Source organism: Musa acuminata, chromosome BXJ3-3 (assembly GCF_036884655.1).
Source record: "Musa acuminata AAA Group cultivar baxijiao chromosome BXJ3-3, Cavendish_Baxijiao_AAA, whole genome shotgun sequence".
Taxonomy (NCBI): domain Eukaryota; kingdom Viridiplantae; phylum Streptophyta; class Magnoliopsida; order Zingiberales; family Musaceae; genus Musa; species Musa acuminata.
Genome location: NC_088351.1, coordinates 34,011,400 through 34,035,891, shown reverse-complemented (window position 1 = coordinate 34,035,891; position 24,492 = coordinate 34,011,400). Strand labels below are relative to the sequence as shown.

Below are 24,492 nucleotides of genomic sequence, written 5' to 3'. Positions count from 1 at the left end.
ATTTAAAGCTTTTTTTTATTTCATATCTTGAATGTCTTGTAATTCGATAATGCTTTTACAGGAATATGGTTGGACCTCTTGGTTAGAGACATCTGTCAGGCTTGATGTGTTTAAGAACTATGAAACGGAGTCAAAAACTAAAGCTGATAGTTTGAATTTTGATGAGCTAATTCTTGTGAAGAATTTGTACTGTGTTGTTCTTTCTCATTGTTTGTTTTCAGTAAAGGGTGGTTGGCAGCAACTAGAGGAGACAATAAATTTCCTGTTATTGAACTTGGAACAGGTATGTCAAATCGTCTGCGACAAATATTGCAATAGTATTCTTCAGTTTCTGCTTGTTGAATCACAAGTCTGGTTTGCATCTACAGGAGGAACTATCCCATTCATGTTTTCTTCGTGATATCTATGAAGATCTAATTGGAAGTCTTGTTGAAATTTCTTTGGAGGAGAACATTTTTACTTCACAGCCATGTCGGGACAATACACTGTATCTTCTAAAGCTTATCAATGAGTTGGTAATCATTGAAAGTGGTGATAAACTTCTGGTACGTCATTTATAGATGTTCATGGAATAGTTAATGTCTAATTATTTTGAAGTTGTTTCTTATGTTTTGTACATCGAATAATTTAATATGATATTCTTATATCAGAATCCATGCCTCTTTCTTTGCAGCTTCCAAATCTTGGAATCTCTTCAGATTATTCTTCTGATGGACTGCAACCAGATAACCAGAAGGACATCAACTTTGCAGTTAGTGAGTTACTGAATCTTGAAGCTGATCAACTTCCTAGGTAAGACTTCTGTTTAAAGAAGATATTATTTCTTCTAAATCACTATGTTCTAGAAATTGGGTTTGGGAACAGGATCAGTCATTCAAAATATGAAAAAAAGAGCGATCTGGATTTGTCAGATTAGATGATAGTCCAAGTTTTACCGTACCATCATATACCGCTAGGTACGGGCAATACATATTAGTTCGACAGGGGACTAGTATGGACAGTACATACTTGTCTATCATTATGTCCTATCATACCGTGTGTTGGTATGTTGGTATGGATCGATATATACCATATTGATAGCTGGCCGGTACATCGATATGAATTGATAAGGCGAACTATGGATGATACAAATCCTAAAATCGGATTTCAACAAAAAGATTTTATTATTTGGTTTAACTTTTCAAATTATTGATTAATGTAGAGATAAAAACTTAAATTTGGAATTTATGGCAACATTTTGATTTTTTTTATTGCTCTTATGAATCTTGATATGATTTATATGCAATATTTAAATTTTAAATGTGTACTATTTGATGAGTTTATCGTATTATATCAATCTTCTATCTGTCACTTATGTTTACAAAAATATCAAATATCATGTGCAGTTTTGTAATATGTATTTGCCACTTACTATTTTCATTATGTTATATATGCTATTGTAATTTGTATATTTTTGTACATATTATACTATGACAGTATAACTAATCCTCAATATGATTAGTCAATGTGGATTGCAATATGCTGATTTTTAGGAACATGCTTATTCTTTTAATCTTTTTAACCATGAGATGACTAAAATGATGTGTGCGGGTAGTTTGGCTGTGTTTTTCTTATTAATATGTATAAATAAATATTAGCAGTCCATGGACAATATAATTCCGGACTGCTGACGCAATTCTTAATTCATCAATCTGGTCAACCAAGTAATTTTGTTACATGATGCAAGTTGATGCTAGTTAATCCTCATTATACAATTCCTGGGACAAAAAACCTTTAAGCTTATTTTAGAAAACTTGGATTGGAACAGCTTGTTATTCTTATACAAAGTTCATATTGTATGTTGTCTTAGTGAACTGTCTTTTGGTGATTTAGTGTCTCTTGAAAACAAAATTTTGAGACAGTTCTTTCTATTGATCTCAGAAATTTGTTCGTTGAAAGAACAACAATTTATAACCTTCAGTTCAGTGATAGTCAAGATTCTGTCATTGTGTAGTGGGGCATATGTAGATAACTGTCTTGTTACATCTGTTGAGCTAGTTCGCACTAGCCTAAAACTAAAATCGGCGTAGCCATGTGCCACCACTGAACTGAAGTTCATATTCTTATACAAAGTTCATATTGTATGTTGTCTTAGTGAACTGTCTTTTGGTGATTTAGTGTCTCTTGAAAACAAAATTTTGAGACGGTTCTTTCTATTGATCTCAGAAATTTGTTCGTTGAAAGAACAACAATTTATAACCTTCAGTTCAGTGATAGTCAAGATTCTGTCATTGTGTAGTGGGGCATATGTAGATAACTGTCTTGTTACATCTGTTGAGCTAGTTCGCACTAGCCTAAAACTAAAATCGGCGTAGCCATGTGCCACCACCCCATCAGCATGGCTCGGCTAATTTTGCTGGGCTAGGTTTGAACTAGCCATGTCCTGGTTCCTGGCAACCAATTAATTATTTGGAATTTTGGATGGCTAGCTAATTTTTCTGGGCTAGGTCTAACCAGATAAGTGTTTAGAATTGGTGAGTTGGGTTAGTCAGTAATGCATTGGAAGCTATCAGTCCATAATTTGGTGCATTTGTGGCCACTTTGACTAATTAATTGCTGCTCATAGTTATCCTAATAATTGTGTAAATATGTTCTTTCCTTTTTACCTGTTTCACATTCGCTGGGATACAATGTAGACCCAATTTACCAGTTGACTAAAAATTACAATTACCTAGTGATCAGTCTTTTCATGTCACTAACTAAAACGATGAATGTCTTTCTGCCTTTCGATTCCACAGTTGATGCTCACTGTAACCTTTGACATAAACAGAATTGAAAAGCATTGACTTTCTATGACTCTCATTTACCTCATTGTACCTTGAAGCATGGTTCATCTTACCGGTCTGTACCAGTGTACTGACTAACTGTCGGTACGGTATGTACCGAACCATATTGATGTACTGATGTATCATTTCTTCTTTTTGTTCTTATGGACGTCTATATTATTGTTTATTTTGTTCATGCAATTTTCAGAGTTTCATGGAATTTTAAATCTATTGCTGTGGAAGATGATAAGGCAAATGATGGATGGTGGGATTTATATGATAAAACATGGATTCTTATTGGTGCATTGAATGGAAAAGGGCCAAGCAAGATGCCAAAAGCTTCAAATACGGGTGGCCCATCTTTTGGCCAAAGAGCACGTGGATTGGTAGAGTCCTTGAACATTCCTGCTGCAGAAATGGCTGCTGTAGTTGTTTCTGGTGGAATTACTAATGCATTGGGTGGAAAGACAAACAAATATATCGACAAAGCAATGCTTTTAAGGGGAGAAAAGTGCCCAAGAGTTATCTTTCATCTTGTGATCCTTTACCTTTGCAAAGCTGATCTGGAAAGTGCCTCAAGATGTGTCCAGCAGTTCATTTCTCTACTTCCACTTCTTCTTACTTCTGATGATGATCAGAGCAAGAATAGGCTGCATTTTTATATTTGGTAACTTTCTGTTAACGTTTTTGGGAGTATCTGTTGAATTTAATATATGATTCATCTAATATGTTAATGGGTGTACCTCAAAATGCATTTTATTCTTGCAAAACTCTTAGGAAGGTATCTTTATTATTCAATTTGTTGAAAACAGGTCTTTGGTTACGATGAGGTCTAAGTATGGTATGCTGGATGACGGGGCACGTTTTCATGTTATAACACACTTGATTCTAGAAATTGTCAACTTTGGAAAATTTATGCTTGCCACTAGTATCTTGGGTAGGGATGATCCAGTTGAGGTATGTGGCAGCTCAAAGGAAGCTGGATTCATTCTTGGTCTAATTCAAAGGGATCGAGTTCTCGCTGCGGTATGTAATAGATTCTTCTTTTTGTATCATCAAGTCTTTTGCCCATCAGTTAAATGTGGGTTGAGGCAATTTTAGTTTATGATATGCACATGAAAAGCCTCTTTAAAGCTGCAATGTTTCTGTCATGAATATTGTATTATTTCAATTGGATCATTCCACGAAAGAGACCAAGCTTACTGTGAATAGGCTTTTGATATATGCAGTCATTTAATTTTTTTTTCTTCGTTCAGGCAGTTGATGAGGCAAAATCAGTTAAGTCTGTCAATGCAGATCGCCTAAAGCAGTTGCAGGACCTCCGTGTGAAGCTGGATGAGCACTCTTTAGCGTTGGGAAACCAGCAGAAAACCTTTGATGATGACATTCAGTCTAATGTAAATGCAGTTTTATCTTCGGATGACAACCGAAAAGCTTCTTTCCAGCTTGCATTTGATGAGGAGCAGCAAATTGTTGCTGTAAGCTATTTACTCTTTCATTTTAGGCAATTTCAGATCATTCGGAATATGTCCTCCCTCAATTGATAACTATGATTTCTTAATCTTGAACAGGATAAATGGATCCATATGTACCGTGCTTTGATTGATGAGAGAGGTCCATGGTCTTCACATCCTTTTCCAAATGCTATCATCACACACTGGAAACTAGATAAGACAGAGGATAGCTGGAGGCGTAGGCCCAAACTTAAACGCAATTATAAGTTTGATGAACGCCTTTGTCATCCTCCAACCGCTAAAATTTCTAACGGAGCCAGCCAGCCTGCAAATGAATCCTTTACTGGTACGGGAACGAGTTTTCCTGAACAAATGAAACAATTTCTTTTAAAAGGTGTGCGAGGAATTACTGAAGAAAAATCTCTGGAGACTTGTGATGATGACTTGGCTAGGCTGAATGACTCTGGCCCAAATAATTCTTCAGAAAATCAAATTATAGAATACATCAAAGACCACAGCAGTGAGGTGGATATTGTTCCTGACAAAAAGGAGCCTTCCTCTGGTTCTGTAGAAAGTGATTTGAGCGAGGTATTATTTTTTTCTTTTACATGTAAATTAAGTCTTTGGGTATATGCACCAAGGAATTTATGCATCTTTTTCTTTTATAGGTTCATTTGTCAATCCCCTCTGTGCTTATTACACCAAAGAGAAAATTGGCAGGGCATTTAGCTATCGTGCAGAATGTTCTGCATTTTGCTGGTGAGTTCATAGTTGAAGGTACAGGAGGATCATCTGTTTTTAAAAGTTTCAGAGATACTGGGAACTCAGATTCTAACAAATGTGAACAACCGGGAAGTATACCTAAGCAGAAATGGAATAAAGGTCCTACTCTTGATAACAACCGTGGAAAAGGAACTCCAACTGATAGTGAGGATGTAGATGCTTCTTTACAACACAAAACCAACAAGATCAAACTGCATAGGAGATGGAACCTCTCTGCTGTGTGTATCTCAAAAGCCACATATATATATATTTTTCTATATACATTTTTAAATTGGTTAATTATTTCATGGGGTTATTTTAACTTTTCCTTGCTCTTGCAGATAAAAGCAGTTCATTGGACTCGCTACTTGCTACAGTATACAGCAATAGAGATCTTTTTTAATGACTCCACAGCGCCTGTTTTTCTCAATTTTGCATCTCAAAAAGATGCCAAACATGTTGGAACATTAGTAGTCTCTCTTAGGAATGAGACCTTGTACCCCAAAGGAAGTTCAAGAGACAAAAATGGAATCATTTCTTTTGTGGACCGGCGTATAGGACTTGAGATGGCTGAAAATGCCAGGGAGAGTTGGAGAAGAAGAGAAATCAGCAACTTTGAATATTTAATGATTCTCAATACTCTTGCTGGCAGATCTTATAATGACTTGACTCAGTATCCTGTTTTTCCTTGGGTGTTGGCTGATTATTCATCTGAAAAACTTGATTTCAACAAATCATCTACTTTTAGGGACCTTTCAAAACCAGTTGGTGCCTTGGATTCCAAACGATTTGAGGTTACTTAGTAAAATTATACTTGAATTCACTTTGTTAAATTATATTTGATGTATCTGTGATGGAACATCTAACGGAGTTAATTGAATTGTCTTGTGCATTATGCAGGTTTTTGAAGACAGATATCGTAATTTTTGTGATCCTGATATTCCTAGGTTGTACATTTTGCTTTTTATGTTTTTTCTTTTCTGGCCTTAAAAAGTAATCTAAAATTGGTTTTCTTGTTGCAGCTTTTACTACGGATCACATTATTCTAGTATGGGTATTGTGCTCTATTACTTGCTTAGGTTAGAGCCATTTACAGCTCTGCACCGTAATTTGCAGGTATCATGATCAACTGCTGATCTTTTTTGGATCTTTCCTAGTTCCTTTTGTCCTTTCTATTTCACGTGACCCATATTTGTCCTGCTTGATCTGTTTTTGGTTTTATTGCTGAATATATGATAATTTTTCTTGAGTAATAGTAGTTATGAAAAGTATACTTGGACAGGGCGGAAAGTTTGATCATGCAGACCGTCTTTTTCAAAGCATAGATGGAACATACAGGAATTGCCTATCTAATACAAGTGATGTGAAGGAGCTAATACCTGAATTCTTTTACATGCCCGAATTTCTTGTCAATTTAAATTCTTATCATTTAGGGGTGAAGCAAGATGGTGAACCATTAGGTGATGTAGCTCTCCCACCATGGGCTAAGGTATCAGTTCTTATCAAATGGAATCTGTGATTAGCCATTGTGTTTTTTATTACTCTATTTATTTATGAACTTTATATATTATATGTTATGAAGATCAAAACAAGTTTTCCCTCATTGTAATGTGTTGGAGGTTCACGCTTAATTCTACAAGCAGCTATTCATTTCTTTGATTAATTCCATCCATGGAGTTTGTCCTTGTAGGAGTAAAAAAAAGTAACTATTTATTTTAGTCATAATTTATGAAGGATAGTACTTCATGTCTGACATTTTGTGCAAACAGTAGTTTTGACTCATAAGTGTTCCCTTCTATCTGCAGGAATTTATAACGTGTACCTTCAAAAATAGGTTCATATGTCAATTATTATTTCTCATTAGTTGTTCAACGTCGTATTATGAATAGCCACCTCAGTTATGCGGCTTCCACAAAGTACATTCTTGACATGAAAAAAGAGTATATTTTCAGTGTTAATTTGTCCCTTTTTTTTCTCTGTGGATTTAAGGAGCTACATTCCTGTAGAAAGATCTAGATCTGTTTTTTTTTTGTCCCGAGTATAAATATACTTTGATCAGTAGGTTACAAGTTCTTTACAGAGACAAACTGAAGAAATGATATCAAGGGAAATAAGTGGAAGCCAAAGAGGGACTATGGTTTTAAGATAAATGAAGTGGCAGAAGCTGGAGATTAACAAGAGTCTGAATATTCCAGTTTCCTTTTTAAGATAGAATTTGGAATACTAAACATGGTGCATGGTTGCTTGTTGTTGATACATTTTTTAGTCTTTTTTTCTTCTTTTGGTGTGCAAAAAGATAAATGGTGGAGATAGGATTTGATCTTAAGATCTTGATATCAACAGTAAATGTCTTATCAGCTCTTATTGTATACTGCATCATCAGCAGACCAATTTATTTGGGATAAAAATTTGTTGGATGAGGTCACAAAACCTCAACTGTTGCTAAGTGGGTCTCATATATAACAAACCAATATTTTGTGTAAAAGAAGGTGATGTACCACCACTCTTTGAGGTTTTGTTTGACCCTTTGCAATGTAATTATAGTGTGTTCCTAATGGGAGACTGGGAGTAGTTCACATAAATACATAGGAGCATAGCTTGAACTGATTCTGCAACCATGGCATTGTGTATATAACTTGAAAATACATTCATGGTAATTTATCATATTCCATGTGTCTTTATACAACGTGATCTCTCTTCATCTCCTTTCTCTCCATTGGTGACTTGAATGCTTCCTCACTTTTTAATTTTTCATAATGGAATATAGCAAGGAGTTATAATTAGCTTTGCATATCTTTATCTTTGTAAAATAAATTGGAGTTACAGAAGATTCTAATCTTTAATTTTTATTATATCACGCTTTGGAGTTCTTATTATTGGATTCTCTTGAATTTTTAAGAGTCTCCCTGATGTACATTATTTTCTCGAAATATGAGCTTGTCATTCGTCCTTTTCTTTTATTAATTTCTATGGTTGAATTCAATATGCAGGGTTCTCCTGAAGAATTCATTTATAGGAATCGGGAAGCTCTGGAGAGTGAGTATGTGAGTTCCAATCTCCATCATTGGATTGATCTAGTATTTGGCTATAAGCAACGTGGAAAGCCTGCCATGGAGGTATGATTTTGCCTGAAATATTCTACTATTTGTCATGTTATATTACTGAAGTTGACTTTGTGAAACTATGCTGGGCTACAGGCAGCCAACATATTTTACTACTTAACATACGAAGGTGCTGTTGATTTGGAGAACATGGATGATATGCTACAAAAATCTTCAATAGAAGACCAGATTGCAAATTTTGGTCAATCACCAATCCAGATTTTTCGTAAGAAACATCCAAGAAGAGGGCCTCCTATCCCTATTGCTCATCCTTTGTATTTTGCTCCTGCATCAATCGCGTTAACTTCCATTGTTTCCAGTACAGCTAGTCCTCCTTCTGCTATAGTCTTTATTGGTTTGTTGGATTCTAATATAGTCTTGGTGAATCAAGGGCTCACACTGTCAGTAAAACTCTGGTTAACAACACAGCTTCAAACTGGTGGAAATTTCACATTTTCAGGATCCCAGGTTATCTTCATAGATGACGTCAAATTTTTTTGATTTAATAGTATGATAAGTGATGTTTATAAGGGCAATAGGGTTATTAGCAGTTCAAGTGGCAATATCTTGGGCAATTTGTTTTCCTCACTTGCTTTCTTTTTTGATGTAGGAACCATTTTTTGGAATAGGTTCTGATGTTCTTCCCCCCCGCAAGCTTGGTACTCCACTGGCTGAAAATATTGAGTTTGGAAGACAGTGCCTGGCAACAATGCAAGTTCTTAATGAAAATTATCTGATTTCTTGTGGTAATTGGGAAAATAGTTTTCAGGTGATATCCCTAAATGATGGAAAGATAGTGCAGAGCATCCGACAACACAAAGATGTGGTCAGCTGTGTTGCAGGTACTTCTATCACAAACTACGTGCAATTACGATTGACCATCATCTATGTGGCTTGGGATTTTCTATCTATGATTTCAAAATATAAAAAAACAGATAATCGGTTGGTTAAGAGGATCCGAAGTTCACTTTGCTATATATCTAATATAGTGCCATTCAACTAGCTGCTCATTAGATTATGTAAAAGCTTGTTTTTTTTGCTTTCTGTTGTTCAGCTACATGGCTTACATATCCAGTTTTATGTAGTAATGCATCCTTCTGAAGTATACAGGCCTTTAGAACCTATGCTAACACTATTGAGAAAAATAAATGCTTTTGAGGATAAGTATTTGGTATGACATTTTTATTACTGGAATTGCATTGAACTCTCGTCAGTCCTGCTTAATGTTTGAAATTTTGGAAAGTTTTTCATTTGGATCAACCCTAAATCCACATATCTGAATGAGTGTGAGAAGGTTGGGGTTTGTGGGGCCCAATCTAGTTGCCCACATCAATGTTCATAAGCCTACCACAATATTAGACCCTTAGGTTTTTACTGGATGGTGCAAGGTCCATACAGAGTGGTATGACTAGTACCATGCTTGAACTGCCCGGTTTACCCTGGTTCACCTGCCGATAGGCTGTCAGACAGGTAAATACTACCAATATCTAGACCATGCTAGTGAGACATAACCTAAAATTGTTACATGTGTAAACTTGAGTGGAATCCAATACGTGTTCTTAGACTTCTATTCAGAGATATAATCAAGTAGAGTTCTTTGGGCCCGCAAGTATTGTTCCGATATGGAAAAATCTCTTGTTATTCTTGTTATTCATTGGCCTACAAACAGTTATGTTCTGGACGAACCTTGTTTTCCATCTTATTTCATTTCTTCATCTATAACAAGTGTGGCATAATGTGCCATCTACCAGGAGTGGTTGGCATAGATCTTTTCCTCCACTAAACTCTGTTTAGGGCAATATTGCCACGTAATTTGAGACTCATTTAATTTTTTTTTATTGTTGCTAGTTTCTAATAAGTTTTGTAGGTGCTCTCTCTCTCTCCGTTTGCCCTGCTATGCCTAATTGATTTACTTTGTTTAACTGGTGCATCGATTAGTCTCCTCTCAATGTGTCCATACTGCCACAACAATTTACTCTTGTTTTCATCCTCAATTCGAAGCACACTTAATTGTTCACAAATGTGAATTTTCTTGTTCTATCTTAACGAGTAACCCACACAAGGCAGGTCATTCCTTTATCTTGTCTTATAAATTACAATCTTTCCTATTTGCGTGTAACAATTTATCTATCATTCTTTATATATCAAGGTCTTATAACTTTGACGGTTCTGGTACTTCTCTGAGAAGTTGGTTGATTTGCCTTCATTGTTAGTGCACTTAATTGAGTGATGGGTCCATCTTCCCCAATACTCTCTTTGCCATGGAAATAATCTGTTATTCTCAAGGCAGGGGCAAAACATAATGATATGGATCTAATTTTTTTGAATCAATTTTCTCGGTTAGATTTCAGTCTGACATAGTTTTGAATTGTAATATGAAGTTTTTCAGAATCATGGACCAGAAGACCTTATTATGAATTGCACTAATTCAAAGACCTGATTATGAACTGAGCTAATTCTGCCTCGATACTGGACTATGTATCTCATGCCTGGTAGAGTCTGAGAGAGCTAATATTTCTGAGATTTGTGTTGTTGAAGTATAATATATACAGTTTAGTTTAGATATTGCCTTGGAAAATGTTATTGTGTAATTTTAAAGCAGAAAAATTGCCACTGTTGTTGTATGATAAGCTTTATTTTTTTTCTTCCTCCGGCCTTCAGTTTTAAATTACTTAATGCTGCTATTTGTGATGATGTGACGTAATCCATGCAGAATTCTTAATTCTGTGTTTGGTTCTTATACACCTCTTTGAAAATCTTTCATTTTGCAGTTTCATCTGATGGAAGTATACTTGCGACCGGAAGTTATGACACAACCGTCATGGTATGGCATGCTTATCGAGGAAGATTTACAGAGAAGAGATCTCGTACATTGCAAACTGACTTTCCTCGAAAAGATCATGTCATTATTGAAAGCCCCTTCCATATACTATGTGGCCACGATGACATAATTACATGCTTATTCGTCAGCGCAGAACTTGATATAGTTATCAGTGGATCAAAAGATGGAACTTGTATATTTCATACGTTACGGGAAGGAACTTACGTACGTTCCATTCAGCACCCATTTGGTAGTCCTTTGTCCAAGTTAGTTGTATCACCACATGGAAGGCTGGTGGTCTATGCTGAGAGTGATCTGAGTTTACATATGTATTCTATCAATGGAAAACATGTTGCATCATCTGAATCAAATGGGCGCCTCAACTGCATTGAGCTTAGTAGCTCCGGTGACTTCCTTGTTTGTGCAGGTGACCAAGGACAAATAATTTTGCGCTCCATGCATTCACTTGATGTTGTCAAAAAGTATGAAGGAGTTGGGAAGATAATTACATCTTTAGCTGTGACACCTGAAGAGTGCTTCTTAGCTGGGACTAAGGATGGAAGTCTGCTTGTTTATTCCATAGAAAACCCTCTTATCCGTAGAGGTAGTAGCCTTACACGCAACAATAAGTCAAAGAATTCAGTGACAGGATAAGTCAGTGATTTGGTAGCTTGTGGCTGCAGTTTATCGATGCTTCTGATAGATTTGGTTGAAGGTATTGTGATTGCTTGTTTGGCTCCTGTATAGACACAAGGATTACGTGTTTCATGATTTCCTTAATTGCTGATAAAAAGCAACTTTTAATTTACTTCTTTGGCTTCTATATGGCCTGTTAGCCTGCTATTGAATATAATCTTCAGATGCACAGGCAATAGTCTTGACACGTGATCATATGCTTGTTTAATCTAAAGCATTTTAGAGTGTGGTTCTAGTAAGTATTTCGAAGTTTGAATTATTGAACAATCAATAACTAGTTTATTTGCTTCGATGCTTTAGCTTAAGTGACTTTATAAATGTTAGTATTAACAAATTTATTGATCCCTACTATTATGGTCTGAATGGAACTTCAACACTAGATTATCAGGAGTTCCATAGTCTGATACTTTTCTGTTAAAGAAACTCATCTTTGATGATAGGAGTAAAGATTCTTGCTTATCTGTCAAATTTGGCATAAATTGATTTCACAACTTGGAGTAGATCCAACATTGATTTTGAAAAATATGGTTTGCATTATAGACACTTGTAGCAATTGGGTAACTAAGTACGACATAAATTGTATTCTATTTGATAGGGTGTGGAGTCTCTTGTTCTTTTCGTATTTATTCACTTGACAAGACACAAGGATCAACGAATCTGCAGCACTTTGTGAAAAATTATTTATGGCGTCAAATGGTAATATCACTAGAATCACTTACCTATTGTAATATGTCAAGCATCTGTAGTTACTGGTTTATTTCAGTAAACGTGCCTTTACCAAACTAGCTAAGACATGGTTTTGTTTAGCTTGGACAAAAATAGAAAAATAGGCACTACTCCAAGTATCATATCATTTCCTGATGGTTGTACTGTTATGAGTAATGGGCTTATTGTTTATAAGAAACAACAGGGAACATTCTCCATTAATAAGCTTACTACACTAAATGTCTGTTTGAACTACTTAAGCTGTGATTTTATTGAGACACTTCTCATCAGCACAAATTTTTAATATAATAAGTTTGCTAGTTTGAAATTTTGCTGATCAAGTTAACCTTCATTTTAAATGCAATGCAGGATTATTATGTCCAGGATAAGAATCATTCGCCATTCATGATAGCTTGGTGCCATCAAGTTCCATCATCAAAGATACGCTTGCCATTGATGTATCTAACCAAGCTAGAACAGGATCATTCTCAAACTGGTACCAAAAAGAAAATTTAAGAATCAACATTCTTTTGTTTCTTTACCAAGTGCACTCTCCGTGTGGTTGTCAAATAATTGAGCATTACAGAAATATCATTGACCAAACACAGGCTGTTACCATGTCTCAATTCATCTTGAATCGTGCATCTGAGGATAAAAGTTACCTACCTAACTTGTACAGTATGTCCATTTGCTGCTTTTTCTTTATATATATTTTTGTACTTTCCTTTGTTTTTCTTTTGCATCAGCAGGCTCTTGAGCAAATTGTAAATGTAGATTTACTTGGAGGATGCAATGGGTATAAGCTTGTGCTTTGTATCGTCATATGTTCTGGTGTAATGTGGTTATCTGTCAGTTTCTCTGGTCCATTCCTGACTCTCTTTTGACACTTATTTTATCTCGTGTTAGTCTTTGGATCTTTTGTTCTCTTGAATGAATCAAAATTATGAAAATATTTCTTTGGCAGAACAAGTTGTAAAAGGTAAGATTTGGATGACAAATTTTTTTTTTTTTTTTCTGCGCTCTCATCGTTAACCTTCAATTTTCTTCATACCCGGCCTTCACCTCATAGCAACTGTAACGAGTTAAGGCTTATTAGCTCGGTTTAACTTGTTTTTTTAGAGAGGGGGAGAGAGGGGGGGGGGGGGGGGGTGGGGATTTGGGGTTTCATAAACTCAAGTGTGTTCCCAAGTAATGTTTTCCCTTGGCTTGTTTTACTCGGCGGGTGCTCCACTTCACCAAATGGTTAGTTCGTTGAGGGTAATGAATCAAACTTGATCTTGAACTAAGTTTGTTTTAAAAATTAAATTAAACTTTGTTTTTTTAATATAGAAGAGACCACCTCGAAGCCCTTAGCACAGGAAATATATGTACTAAAGGGACTATCTCAGCTGGAATGAAGAGATTTGTACTAGAACCGTCTTAATCACAGCATTTCTAATCGTACCGCAAAGAGGCCCACCTCGGTTCAGCCGGGTCGTTTTTGAGGACAACCACTTCGATACCTCCTTAGTATTTTACCTAAGACACCCGGCTTGGCTAAGTCAAGTTTGATAAGTTCCATAAGGTATAAACCTCTTCCGAGTGTTTGCAACATGTTTTACACAAGGAAAGGATGAGTTTTATATCACCTCTCGCATCCTAATCTTTATCCTACAAGGCATAAACTAGTAATTTGTATCTTGCAACACAAAATGTATTTGCATCATCATCATCATCATCATCTTGGTGCTGCCAATTTGATAAATTGGACACCGCAGGTCAAGATCCAATTACCGGGTTGACACGATATAGATCGGAGTCAAACCGGGCCCAAGTCCGATCCCGGACATCCGATATGATTCTATGCGGTGATTCATGTTTGATCTGGCGGAAACTCCGACCCGAAGCAACGATTCGATCCAGCTACGTATCGTCACGGAAGTCACGGCAGCGGGCGCCTCACTTTCAAGGAGTCCCGCCGACGAGTTGGGCTATCGGGAGAGCACGAGAGAGAGATCGCGCGAGCGGGCGAGCGGAGTCGCAAGATCGGAGCGTGATGGAGGAGCCTCTCGATTTCGAGGAGGAAGACCAGCTTGTCCGAACCCCTCTCCGTCCCACCAACACCAACAAAAGGTCCTCTCCTTAGCCCCTCAACCCTAATATCGCCTTCCTTTCTCTTGCTGTCCATGATGAGTATAAAACTAGGTTTTCGTATGCATCTTGTATCTTCTCTTGTGATACAAAACCCAAAGCATAATTGCTTTTCAGAGAAAAAAAAAAAAAAAGTATCTGGTGTGAGGGCCTGATGAGCACAGCCAATTCCATTACTGAATTGTTGGAAAACTTGATCGTGGTGGTTCAAATCTTGATCCCAGATTAAAAATGTCAGTTTGTCCTGCTGGTTGACTCATTTGGAGACGTTTTTTATTGAAAAATTGGTCCAAAACTATTACTATGCTTATGACGTTCTGGAATGTCTTGAATTGAAATCCTGCCAGTTCATGCTTGAGTCTTCTGCATCGTTTTTAAACTTGGACAAAGCATTCTGAGATGAATTATGGATATTGACTATTGTGATGATGAATATAATGCATGTTGACTTGATCATGTTTTCTTACAGGAGCAAGGTCATTGGCTTGGATGATCTTCTAACTGATTATTATGAAGAGAAAAACAAATATGTGCATCGCAAGTCCAAGCGCTTATCTTTATCTAAGGGATACAATTCAGATGAAGATGACAAAAGTCGAAAATACAAAGAAAGAATGTTATCTAAGTTCGTTCACGATTGCGAGAAACAGGCAAGTAGAATAGATCAATTGTAGCTGGACTAGTTTCATCATCTTATATGATATCCAGCATGATTTTACTCATAGGTTAATGAGATGAGTGCCGAAGAGGAGATTCCATTATGGGGCCAAAGAGTTTTTGGACATCAGGTAACCAAATTGGATCCCAGGTGTTAACTTGAGACCTATGAGATAGAGATAACTTGCCTTCTAGCTAGTTATTTTTTTCCTCAAATTTTACATGTAGAAATCTCTGCCATCAACCGAGTACAAGGGTGTAGCAGATTGTCAACTTTTGCAGTCGTCATCAATAGGAGATCTGATTTCAGTCATTTATTTAAATGAAGAACAAGGTTGCAATACTCTTCCATAGTCCTCATAACATTTGTGCTATAAGATTTAACTTTTCCATCATTGGATTTGTCTTCCATCTCTGCATGCCGACATAATTGCCATCTTTTGTGGTGTAATTTCGAGATACTTATGCGCCTTAGGTCATACTAACATTTAATAGGATACCATCATACTGCATGTTTTTATTTTTTCCGGAGTAGGTGCTTTGAGATGTGTAGTGGAGTTCTTTGAACTATTATACAATGGTTGTTTCTCTTTATCAAACACAAAGATGGTAAAGGTTATATGACATGGTGGAAACCAAAATTTCACTGGACCGGCAAATACCGGTTGGTATGAAGCAGTCCGGAGGAAATTGTATTCCATGAGAGTAACCAGCTATCCTATTTGACACACTACTTTTTTGTCATCTATAACAGATGTGAAGTATGATGACATTAATTTTTAGAGAATCTCTGAAATGGTAGCAAAGGCTGAATACAAACAAATTGGATTCATTCATATAATTTTTAGCATCAGTTGACTTAATATTGCCCTTAGTTGACTTTGACACAGCCTATTCTAACCCTGTAGTTCATCAGTAAATTTCTTCACAGTGTACAAGTATTTAATGTTCATTTCAAGGTTTGCAAAACCGTACCTTACCGCCCGGTATGGGTGGTACATACCGGTTTGCCAGCAGACCGGCACACTATCGGGCGGTATCAGGATTTGGCCCTGTATTGGGCGATAGGGGCTGTATCGAGAAATAACGATTGAAATTTCGATCGTTTTCGACTTGTACCGACTGATACTGGTCGATTTTGAGAGTAAAGCTCTATCTCAATATATCGTCCGATCCCAATCGAAGGAGCCTCTTTCATAAACAAGCTCTCGCTCCAAAGAAAAAGGAAGGGACTATCTGGGGGAACCACGCATCGGTAGTCTAAGGCAGTTGGGTTATGCCTTTCGTCGAGAGCCAATGGCCGAGTGGAGAAGAAAACCCTAGAAACGCATCGAGGATTGAGAGCCGACTACGGCCTAGGTGGAGAGAAGAGACTGATGTCAGCAGGAGCTTTGGAGGCTACCAGAATCGATGAGGTCGATCGAGCTCTTCTCAGCGTCGATAAGCGCTGGAGAAGAAGAAGCCTACGAACGAAGCGCGACGCCATGGCCGCTCAGGGATGCCAAGCAGGGCATACGGTGGGATTTAGTGGAGGGCCAATGCATGGTCCTCGACAAATATTGACCCCGTAAAGTAAAGTAAAGTAAGAGAAGCGTGGGGGGGGGATCAAATTAGGGAAATCTTGATTCATGTCGCATTTGGATTAGGCCATGTCATGCTTTAGTTGAACCAAATTGTAAGTGGACCGAGCTAAATCTTGAACCAAAAGCTTTAATTTCATGTGATATTTTATTAGTGGAGGTTTATTAGAGGTTGATGTGTCATGTTACAAATGCCACCAAATATTCAGATCATGGAACTCGACAAAGTACTGGTCAAGTTTATGCACGAAGGGGGAAGGGGAAGCCCGTGGATGATTTTGAGTAAATGCAACAGAGCCTACACGACGTAGACACGAAGCTTATCAAATTCACATGTGATTCATGATGATCAACCTATGACCATCACCACATTGATGCACCAATGACATACGATGTTTCAATACAGTATGTCGTGAGATCAATTTCAAGATTGGGTCCGACAAGCATATCATAGTGATTCACAGATGCATAAGATCAAGAACCTCGACCCACCACCCGTGGAGGTCCATCATTCGTTTTGATGATAGAATCAGGTATATCTATGCATGTGATTACTTAATTCATTTGAATATTAAAGTTTTAAGTTATATACAAAATAATCTAACAATTCAAATAATTTTTCTGTATATAATTCAATATTAACGGAAGGATGATCTGGAACTGATCGATATTGCGAACCTTGCACAAGGCTACTCATCAAAGCCTGAAAAAGATATGTGGCACTATTATTACCTAATTTACATTAGTTTTGCTAAAGCTATACTAAATGTATATTTATTTCTAACTTAAAAACACTATCCTAACTTTTTTTTTCTATTTTTCATATATTTTCGAAGGGTTTTATGCCTTTTTTAGGCGTATCGCTTGGTACGCCCTGGTGTATCACTTGCTATGCCATAAAGTACCATATCAAGCTAAGCTCGGTACACCGGTACAGTATGAGATTAAAAACCTTAGTTCATTTTTAGTTGCTCTATCTTCATTGAAGTTATATCTTCATCAAATTCAGAAATTGTCAGAAAACTCAGAATTATATGAATATGCACATTCTGTCCTTTCATGCTTGGATACTTGAGTGAAGTGAAAGTGTATAACGCTTTCTATTTACAAAACTCTAAACATGTAATTGAACTTTTCTAGCTTATTTTGTTTTTCTCCAATGTGATACAGAAATTTCATATTAGCTTCACAATGATATTTGTTACTCGCTCCTATAACATTAGTGTTTAGACCTTTGAGCCTTGCATTTTGTCAGACGTTAAGAAAAGTTTAATGTGCTTGTGTGTAACTTATTTCAAGTTTTTTTTCTCGTGATTTACCCTCCAGCTTATTTTTTACTTTGCTAAGCTTTAGTGTTATAATATCCTCTGTGTGATTTACGTATAGCTTAATGTCTCTACTGACACCTATCTGCATCTTCACTTATAGCTTAACATAAATGGTTTGTTTTAAATAGAGATTATTCATGACATCTTACTTTAGTGCCTGTTCTTTATCTTTTACATTTAGGAGAGAGCTTCCTAGAAGGACTGTTGGTAAATAGATGGCTCTGCAAATTGGCCTTCGTATCTGGTTTCGTGGAGGATTCCATTGCAACTTGGGTGTTCAACAAAAGTCAGTCCATATCCTTCTCTGATGATGTTATGTGATTGTTAACTCTCACAAATTATCATCATTGTTGTGTCATTAGTGCTGTACTCATCAAATGGAGAGCTACAAGTTTCCGCTTGTGAATTTTGGTGCGATATCCTTCTATCGAAAGATGAGGTAACTTTGTTTTCTTTTCTTCTTTCTTTTTTATTATAAACATGATTATCTTATTTCTAAATACCTTAAGATTTGCAGGCTGATAAGCCATCGGTATCACTAGGATGGTTTCCTGGCTATTCCCAACTAATGGATGCCCTGGCAACCTATGGATATCTATTCGATACATCAATGAGTCGTTCATCGCTTTCACAAGAAGTCCATACTGGTTAATTCTCACATCCATTACTTTTGATGTTTTCAATTATTATAAGGATGCTCTGGAATAAAGGTCAACATAACTTCATTATAGCTGTCTTTATAGTTTATAAATAATGATGAACACATTGGCATGGGTCCCAAAAGATGAATTTGCTTTTAGACCAGCCTCATATTCTGTCAACTCAGTGATAATCTTCCTTAGGATCAACATGCAAACTGCACTGATCAAATAAGATATCAAATCTATGTTGACTGACTGTATCTGATGTTCCATTTATCATACTTGTTTCTGGCAGATAAAATACTTCATTTACCATGTGATTGAATAATAATAACAGGACTCCAAAGCTGATTATGTTTCTCTCCAAATCACAACTGTTATCAAAGACAAATGGCTACTCTCATCAACAGGCTTGTCAATAACATGTGTGAAACCAGTTCTGTAATTAACAGTACCTGTAACATTAGCAGTTTTGAGTATTTGCTTGCTTTACTAGTCAGAACTGAATTACAGTTAACCACAGCAGAAGATAGAATAGGGGCACTAACGTACTGACAATTGTAGCAGTAGAACAAACATCAATGATTTTTCCAGAATCATAAGGAAAACCTCAGTAAGATCATTTTCAGATAATTTGTCCTGAAGTCTTCTTTTCCTACTCCCGTCTGATTTATTGCTTAATTCTACATCTTATGACCAAAGCATCATCAGGAAGAGAACCTCTGAGAAATCCATTCATATGTCAGTTGTTTATCAAAAGTAGCACATTAGATATCATTACCAGTATTGCTATTTCTTTTTCCTGAAAAGCTCAAATCCGCATGAATAGGTTGTGCTAGAAATTCTCTCTTTTTTAACTTTATTTCCTTAATATAAGGAATTTAAAAAGATAACTTTGTTACCTTAATTTCTTTGTCCTGATGTTTGCTAGAAACTGGCAGTGCCTACATGATTATTAATTGCTTCACTGTTTCATTTGATGAACTGGACTTCATTACTCATCAGTCTAGTTTAACTGCTATCATACTTTTATTATAGGGCAATCATTGGCAAGATCTTGTAGTTGCTGAGAAAGACCAGTATCTGCTATTACTGATTTGTAAAACTATCTCTTCATACTGTTAGTGTTATCTTGACACATCTTTCCCTGAGGCTTACTTAAGAAGGGTGACACGATTGCTTTTCTTGTACCTCCCAATGATGCAGTGTCTTAACTCCTTTTGTTACATTTGTCAGATAAACCTGAAGGGCCGCCTGAAAATATTAGTTCGTGGATCAAAGTAATATCTGCGTGTTGTCAGATCAGGTAATTGTGATCATCCTAAAACACCATAGCCTAATTGTCAAATATCTTTGTTGTTGAAATTCGATTTTCAATGAGGTATCAGCAAGCCATGTGCTGAACACATTCCACACCACACATGTGATGGTCATGGGCCTAGGAACGTGGTTCTGTCTGAGCATGCTAAATGCTCACGAACCCATGTATGGTGCAGGCATGTTGCCAGCACACAAATTACTGATTGTGATATCTCATTCATGGTTCTCATAACTTCACACATGGATATTCATATTCTTTCCCTGCTACAGAAGTCCCCGATCCATCTTCTCTATATCAGAAGCAGAGGAGCTACTTTGCATAATTATTCACTTCTCGTTAGATCGTGAGCTTCAGGGCTTGCTATTTATTATAAATGAGGGCATGCAATCAATCATTAGATTTTTTAGTGAGGAAGAATGGGATGTCAGCTGCAAAAGAGTGGCAAAGTCTCTTGCTTTCAGGTAAATATTGCAGTTTATATTATTCATAGTCCAACATGCACCTTATTGATGTAATGATAATAATATTTTTATTATTGTATTAGGCAGAAGTATTTGCTTAATGTCCATGGTGAATTATTATGGTCATTAAATGCCATGGTTTGATATTAGAGCTTTTCGATGGATGTGCAATGTTACCTAAAAGAAATTCCTAATCATGGACTTTGATATTCTTTCACAACATGAGTTTAGACCTAGTAGCACAGTTGCATACATTATAAAATTTCTTGTTAATATTGATTGGCTTTATCTAGTCATTCTTCTTTGATTCTCATGAGCCACTGTCCCATTTAAAGTCTTTTAATACTTATGCAGACCTATATATACCTTTTTTTTTCTCTTTCAATTTCCAGTGACATAGGAGACCACAAATGTACTTTATTCCAATGGCTTTCAATTGATTTTTTTTTTCTTTTTCATCTTTCTATAGCAGATTGGGGATTGTGTTGTTGATGGATGGTATATATATATGTTTCAAATGAAAACCTTGGTTCCTATTGCTACCTCCATTTTTTGTTTGCGGTACTATTACGTATGTTTCATGGTTGTGCTAGAGAAGTTTCTTACTAATTATCATAGACAGATTGACTAATTGCCACTTTATATGCTTGTTTAATACATTGAATCATAAATATGTTGTTTGAGATCATCTGAAGTAGACTATTTAATCTATTGGAACTGCAGAACCTCAAAGGACCTTAATTGTTTAAGGGTTGTGGAATGCATTTCTGTGACTAATGGCCGTAGCAAGCAACTCAGGAGTCAAATCGCGCTACAATTGCTGACTCTGCGCTTTGACATAAAGGTTAATTCTAATCTTTCAAATTGAATATGTTTCAGTTTCTTGCTAAAGTTGCTCATAGATTCACATATAACATTGCATATCCAGTACTCAGATGTCTGTCAGATGCTCTGATTGGAGAATCTAAATGACCATGGGCATTCTCCTTAAAATGGGGGATGCACATGCAATAAATTGGAAAATTCCCTTTAGCATTTAATTATGGTATTGGATGTTCTTTCAGTATTAACAAATTAGAAGATAAATATATTGTTTTCTTTGACAGATTCCAGTTTATCTCCTGATTCTTGCCAAATTTAAAACACTTGCATGCACACTTCGACTCACCTCTGCATATCCTGGCAACACTTTAACTACCTTTAGGGATGTGTTGATTAGCATTGCTAGTATAGATTATATGTTCACTGCACAAGCTTATATAATTATCAGGAGTCATATGTCCGAATCTGTTATGAATGAACCAAATATATTTTGTGTAGGTGAACGACTATAAAGAAATCCTGCAAGTACTGATGTCAGTCAATGTGAAGGATAAAGATTGTGATTTCTTCAAGTTATATATCTACTTAGTTTTAGCCGAGAATTTCCTCTCGTTTCATCATCTGGGTGAAGAAAAATCGGTAGCTATTGACACGTGGTGTAAATTTCTACGCAACTGCTCGAGCCAAATTACAAGCACGGATTGGAGATCATATGCATCAAAGGTGTGTGCGTGGAGTGTGGAAGACACTATTATGCATCGAAGATCATATACATATATAACTGACCTTCAACCTATTATGTCTCTTTCAGGTTCGGAATAAAGCTTCGTACATTTTGCAAACCACCGTCGAGAAGAGTACATAACATTTGTTCTTTTGATGAGGATGGTGCATTTTTATCTAGGTATGCATGTCCTCCAACATGAGGAAATATATAGCTGGTCTCATTGTCATCCATCCTTCAAGTCCTTTGTATGAGACTCGAATTTTGCTGCAGCTTAGTCCAATGCAGATTTTTATTTTATGCCATCACGAAATCTCTTTTTGCGTTTGTTTGATTGGTTATGATTCAGTCTTCATTCTTATTTTATTTCAAGAAAAAATGTTCGAGTGGTTTATCATCACCTTTTTTGAATTTTTATTCATTAAACAGCATACAAGACTCACACATGGACTTGAATTTGGGATCCATCAATCCTACTAATTTGATTTCTGATACCCAATTGGATCCGTTGGTACATATTATATAGACCACAGTAAGTTCCAAAGAATTCGTGAAGGCCGACACTTGCTCTACCCCCACAGCACAGATAAACCTACTCATCATACAATACAATCCAGATGGGTATTCTTGGTGTATTCATGTGGTCAACAACTATCGAAAACATAATGTCTTGTCGATTCATATCAGTATACCGATCAGTTATCGATATAATATATATCAAGTTATATCGAGCATATCGACGTAATATAATGACATATCTCGATGCATTTACCATTCATATTGAGTAATATATGATTAAAAATATTAAAATTTTAAATAATGAAGCAACTCATGAGAATCAAAGAAGCCAATCGATATTGACAAGAAATTGTATGCAACTGCATTACTGGATCTAACTAAACTCATGGTATGGAAGAATATCAAAGTCTATGATTAGGAATTTCTTAAAGGGAAACATTGCACGTCCATAAAAAAATTCTAATATCAAACCATGACATTTAATGACCGTAATAATTCACCATAGACATTAATCAAATGCGTCTGCCCAATACTATTCTCATTACTTCAATAAGGTGTAAGTGGGACTAACGAATAATATATACTGCAATACTTACCCAAGGGACTTCTGTTACTCCTTTGCAGCTGACGCCCCATTCTTCCTCACTAAAAGAAATCTAATGATCGATTGCCTGCGCTCATTTATAATAAACAGCAAGCCTTGGAGCTCACGATCTTATAAGAAATGAATCATTATGGAAAGTAACTCCGCCGCTTTCCATATAGAAAAGATTGATTCGGGGACTTCTGTGACAAGGAAAGAATATGTGAAGTGGTGAAAACCATGAATGAGATATCACAATCAGTAATCTGTGTGCTGGCAACACGCCTGCATCATACATGGGTTCACGCTCATTCACCATGCTCGTACAGAACCAAGCATGATATTATTTTGATCCACGAACTAACATCCTCAGACGGCCAAATGCCACAAAAGGAAAGAGTTAGACACTGCATGATCAGGAGGTAAAAGAAAAGCAATCGTGTCACCTCAGGGAAAGATGCGCCAAGATAACACTAACAGTATGAAGAGACAGTCTTACTAATCAGTAATAGCAGCTGTTGGTGTTTATGAGCCAATACAAAGATGTTGCCAATGATTGCCCCATAATAAAAGTATGCTAGCAGTTAAGCGAGACTGACGAGTAATGAAGTCCGGTTCATCAAATGAAACAGTGAAGCAATTAATAATCATGGAGGCACTGCCAGTTTCTAGCAAATCTACATACAGTTATTTTTACATTTCGAGCATCAGATCTACACAATTCCGTTTTAAAATGCTTCCTCGATTTCATTAGTACAAACAGAGAAAAGAAAGAAGAAAGACCAGAAAGACTTAACCCTAACCCCCAACCTATGGGGCGGCTCTCGACGTTATTGGGTTCCGATCTGTCGAACCGATTGGATACCAGAACCAAACAATTGGATTAGAAAAGGGAAAGATCTACTTCCCCGGTCAACGTGCGGGGACTAGATCGAAGGGGAAGGCGTCCGATACGGGCTCGGGGAGATCCGGGCTTGGGGGAGCAAAGAAGATGGATTTGGCGGCGGCGGCGAGCTTCCTCCGCTGGAGGAACCTCGGGCCGTAGGCCCTGACTGCAAAGCAAGGGAAAATCCCGTCGTTCTGGGCTGCCGCGGGTCGCAGCGCGGCCGGAGAACGGGACGAGGCGGACGAGAGGCGGGGTAGGGCGACGGATCGGCCTGGTCTGGCACTGCTGATCCTGGAGTCCCGGAGGCGGGCAAGCGCGCCGGGCTTCAGGAAGCGGTGGAGCCGCTCCTCGATCCGTGAGGTAGACGGCTTAGGGTTTGGACACCGAATCCTTCGATTCATGAGAGCGAGAGAGAGAGAGAGATTTGGGTGGAGGAAGCCGATCCGTAAGGGGGATTTAACGGCGAGGGGGGCACGCGAGAGAGAGAGAGAGAGAGA

General features: G+C 37.0%; 2 protein-coding genes across 3 annotated transcripts in view; both read left to right on the top strand.

Moving 5' to 3' along the window:
* LOC135633757 (BEACH domain-containing protein B-like) overlaps positions 1-13,167 on the top strand; it is a 55,026-nt gene extending 41,859 nt beyond the window's left edge. Inside the window, exons 25-41 of one of the 2 annotated variants that reach the window (XM_065143633.1) lie at positions 62-283; positions 369-545; positions 674-792; positions 3,013-3,471; positions 3,617-3,830; positions 4,061-4,282; positions 4,376-4,846; positions 4,927-5,259; positions 5,362-5,814; positions 5,921-5,967; positions 6,043-6,136; positions 6,303-6,509; positions 8,011-8,136; positions 8,218-8,589; positions 8,732-8,963; positions 10,893-11,657; positions 12,713-13,167. In XM_065143633.1, coding sequence (XP_064999705.1) covers positions 62-283; positions 369-545; positions 674-792; positions 3,013-3,471; positions 3,617-3,830; positions 4,061-4,282; positions 4,376-4,846; positions 4,927-5,259; positions 5,362-5,814; positions 5,921-5,967; positions 6,043-6,136; positions 6,303-6,509; positions 8,011-8,136; positions 8,218-8,589; positions 8,732-8,963; positions 10,893-11,596 — 4,452 coding nt within the window. In that variant the 3' untranslated portion in view covers positions 11,597-11,657; positions 12,713-13,167. The remainder of the gene's footprint in view (positions 1-61; positions 284-368; positions 546-673; positions 793-3,012; positions 3,472-3,616; positions 3,831-4,060; positions 4,283-4,375; positions 4,847-4,926; positions 5,260-5,361; positions 5,815-5,920; positions 5,968-6,042; positions 6,137-6,302; positions 6,510-8,010; positions 8,137-8,217; positions 8,590-8,731; positions 8,964-10,892; positions 11,658-12,712) is intronic. The other variant, XM_065143634.1, reaches the window with a different exon arrangement.
* A 1,036-nt stretch (positions 13,168-14,203) lies between these two features.
* Positions 14,204-22,312, top strand: LOC103979037 (uncharacterized). Its single transcript, XM_009395047.3, has 12 exons — positions 14,204-14,455; positions 14,943-15,123; positions 15,199-15,261; positions 15,359-15,464; positions 18,220-18,324; positions 18,401-18,477; positions 18,556-18,685; positions 19,916-19,985; positions 20,270-20,461; positions 21,185-21,305; positions 21,782-22,006; positions 22,095-22,312. Exons 1-12 carry the CDS (start codon positions 14,379-14,381, stop codon positions 22,146-22,148), a joined length of 1,401 nt encoding a protein of 466 aa, XP_009393322.3. The 5' UTR covers positions 14,204-14,378; the 3' UTR covers positions 22,149-22,312.
* The last annotated feature ends 2,180 nt before the right edge of the window (positions 22,313-24,492 follow it).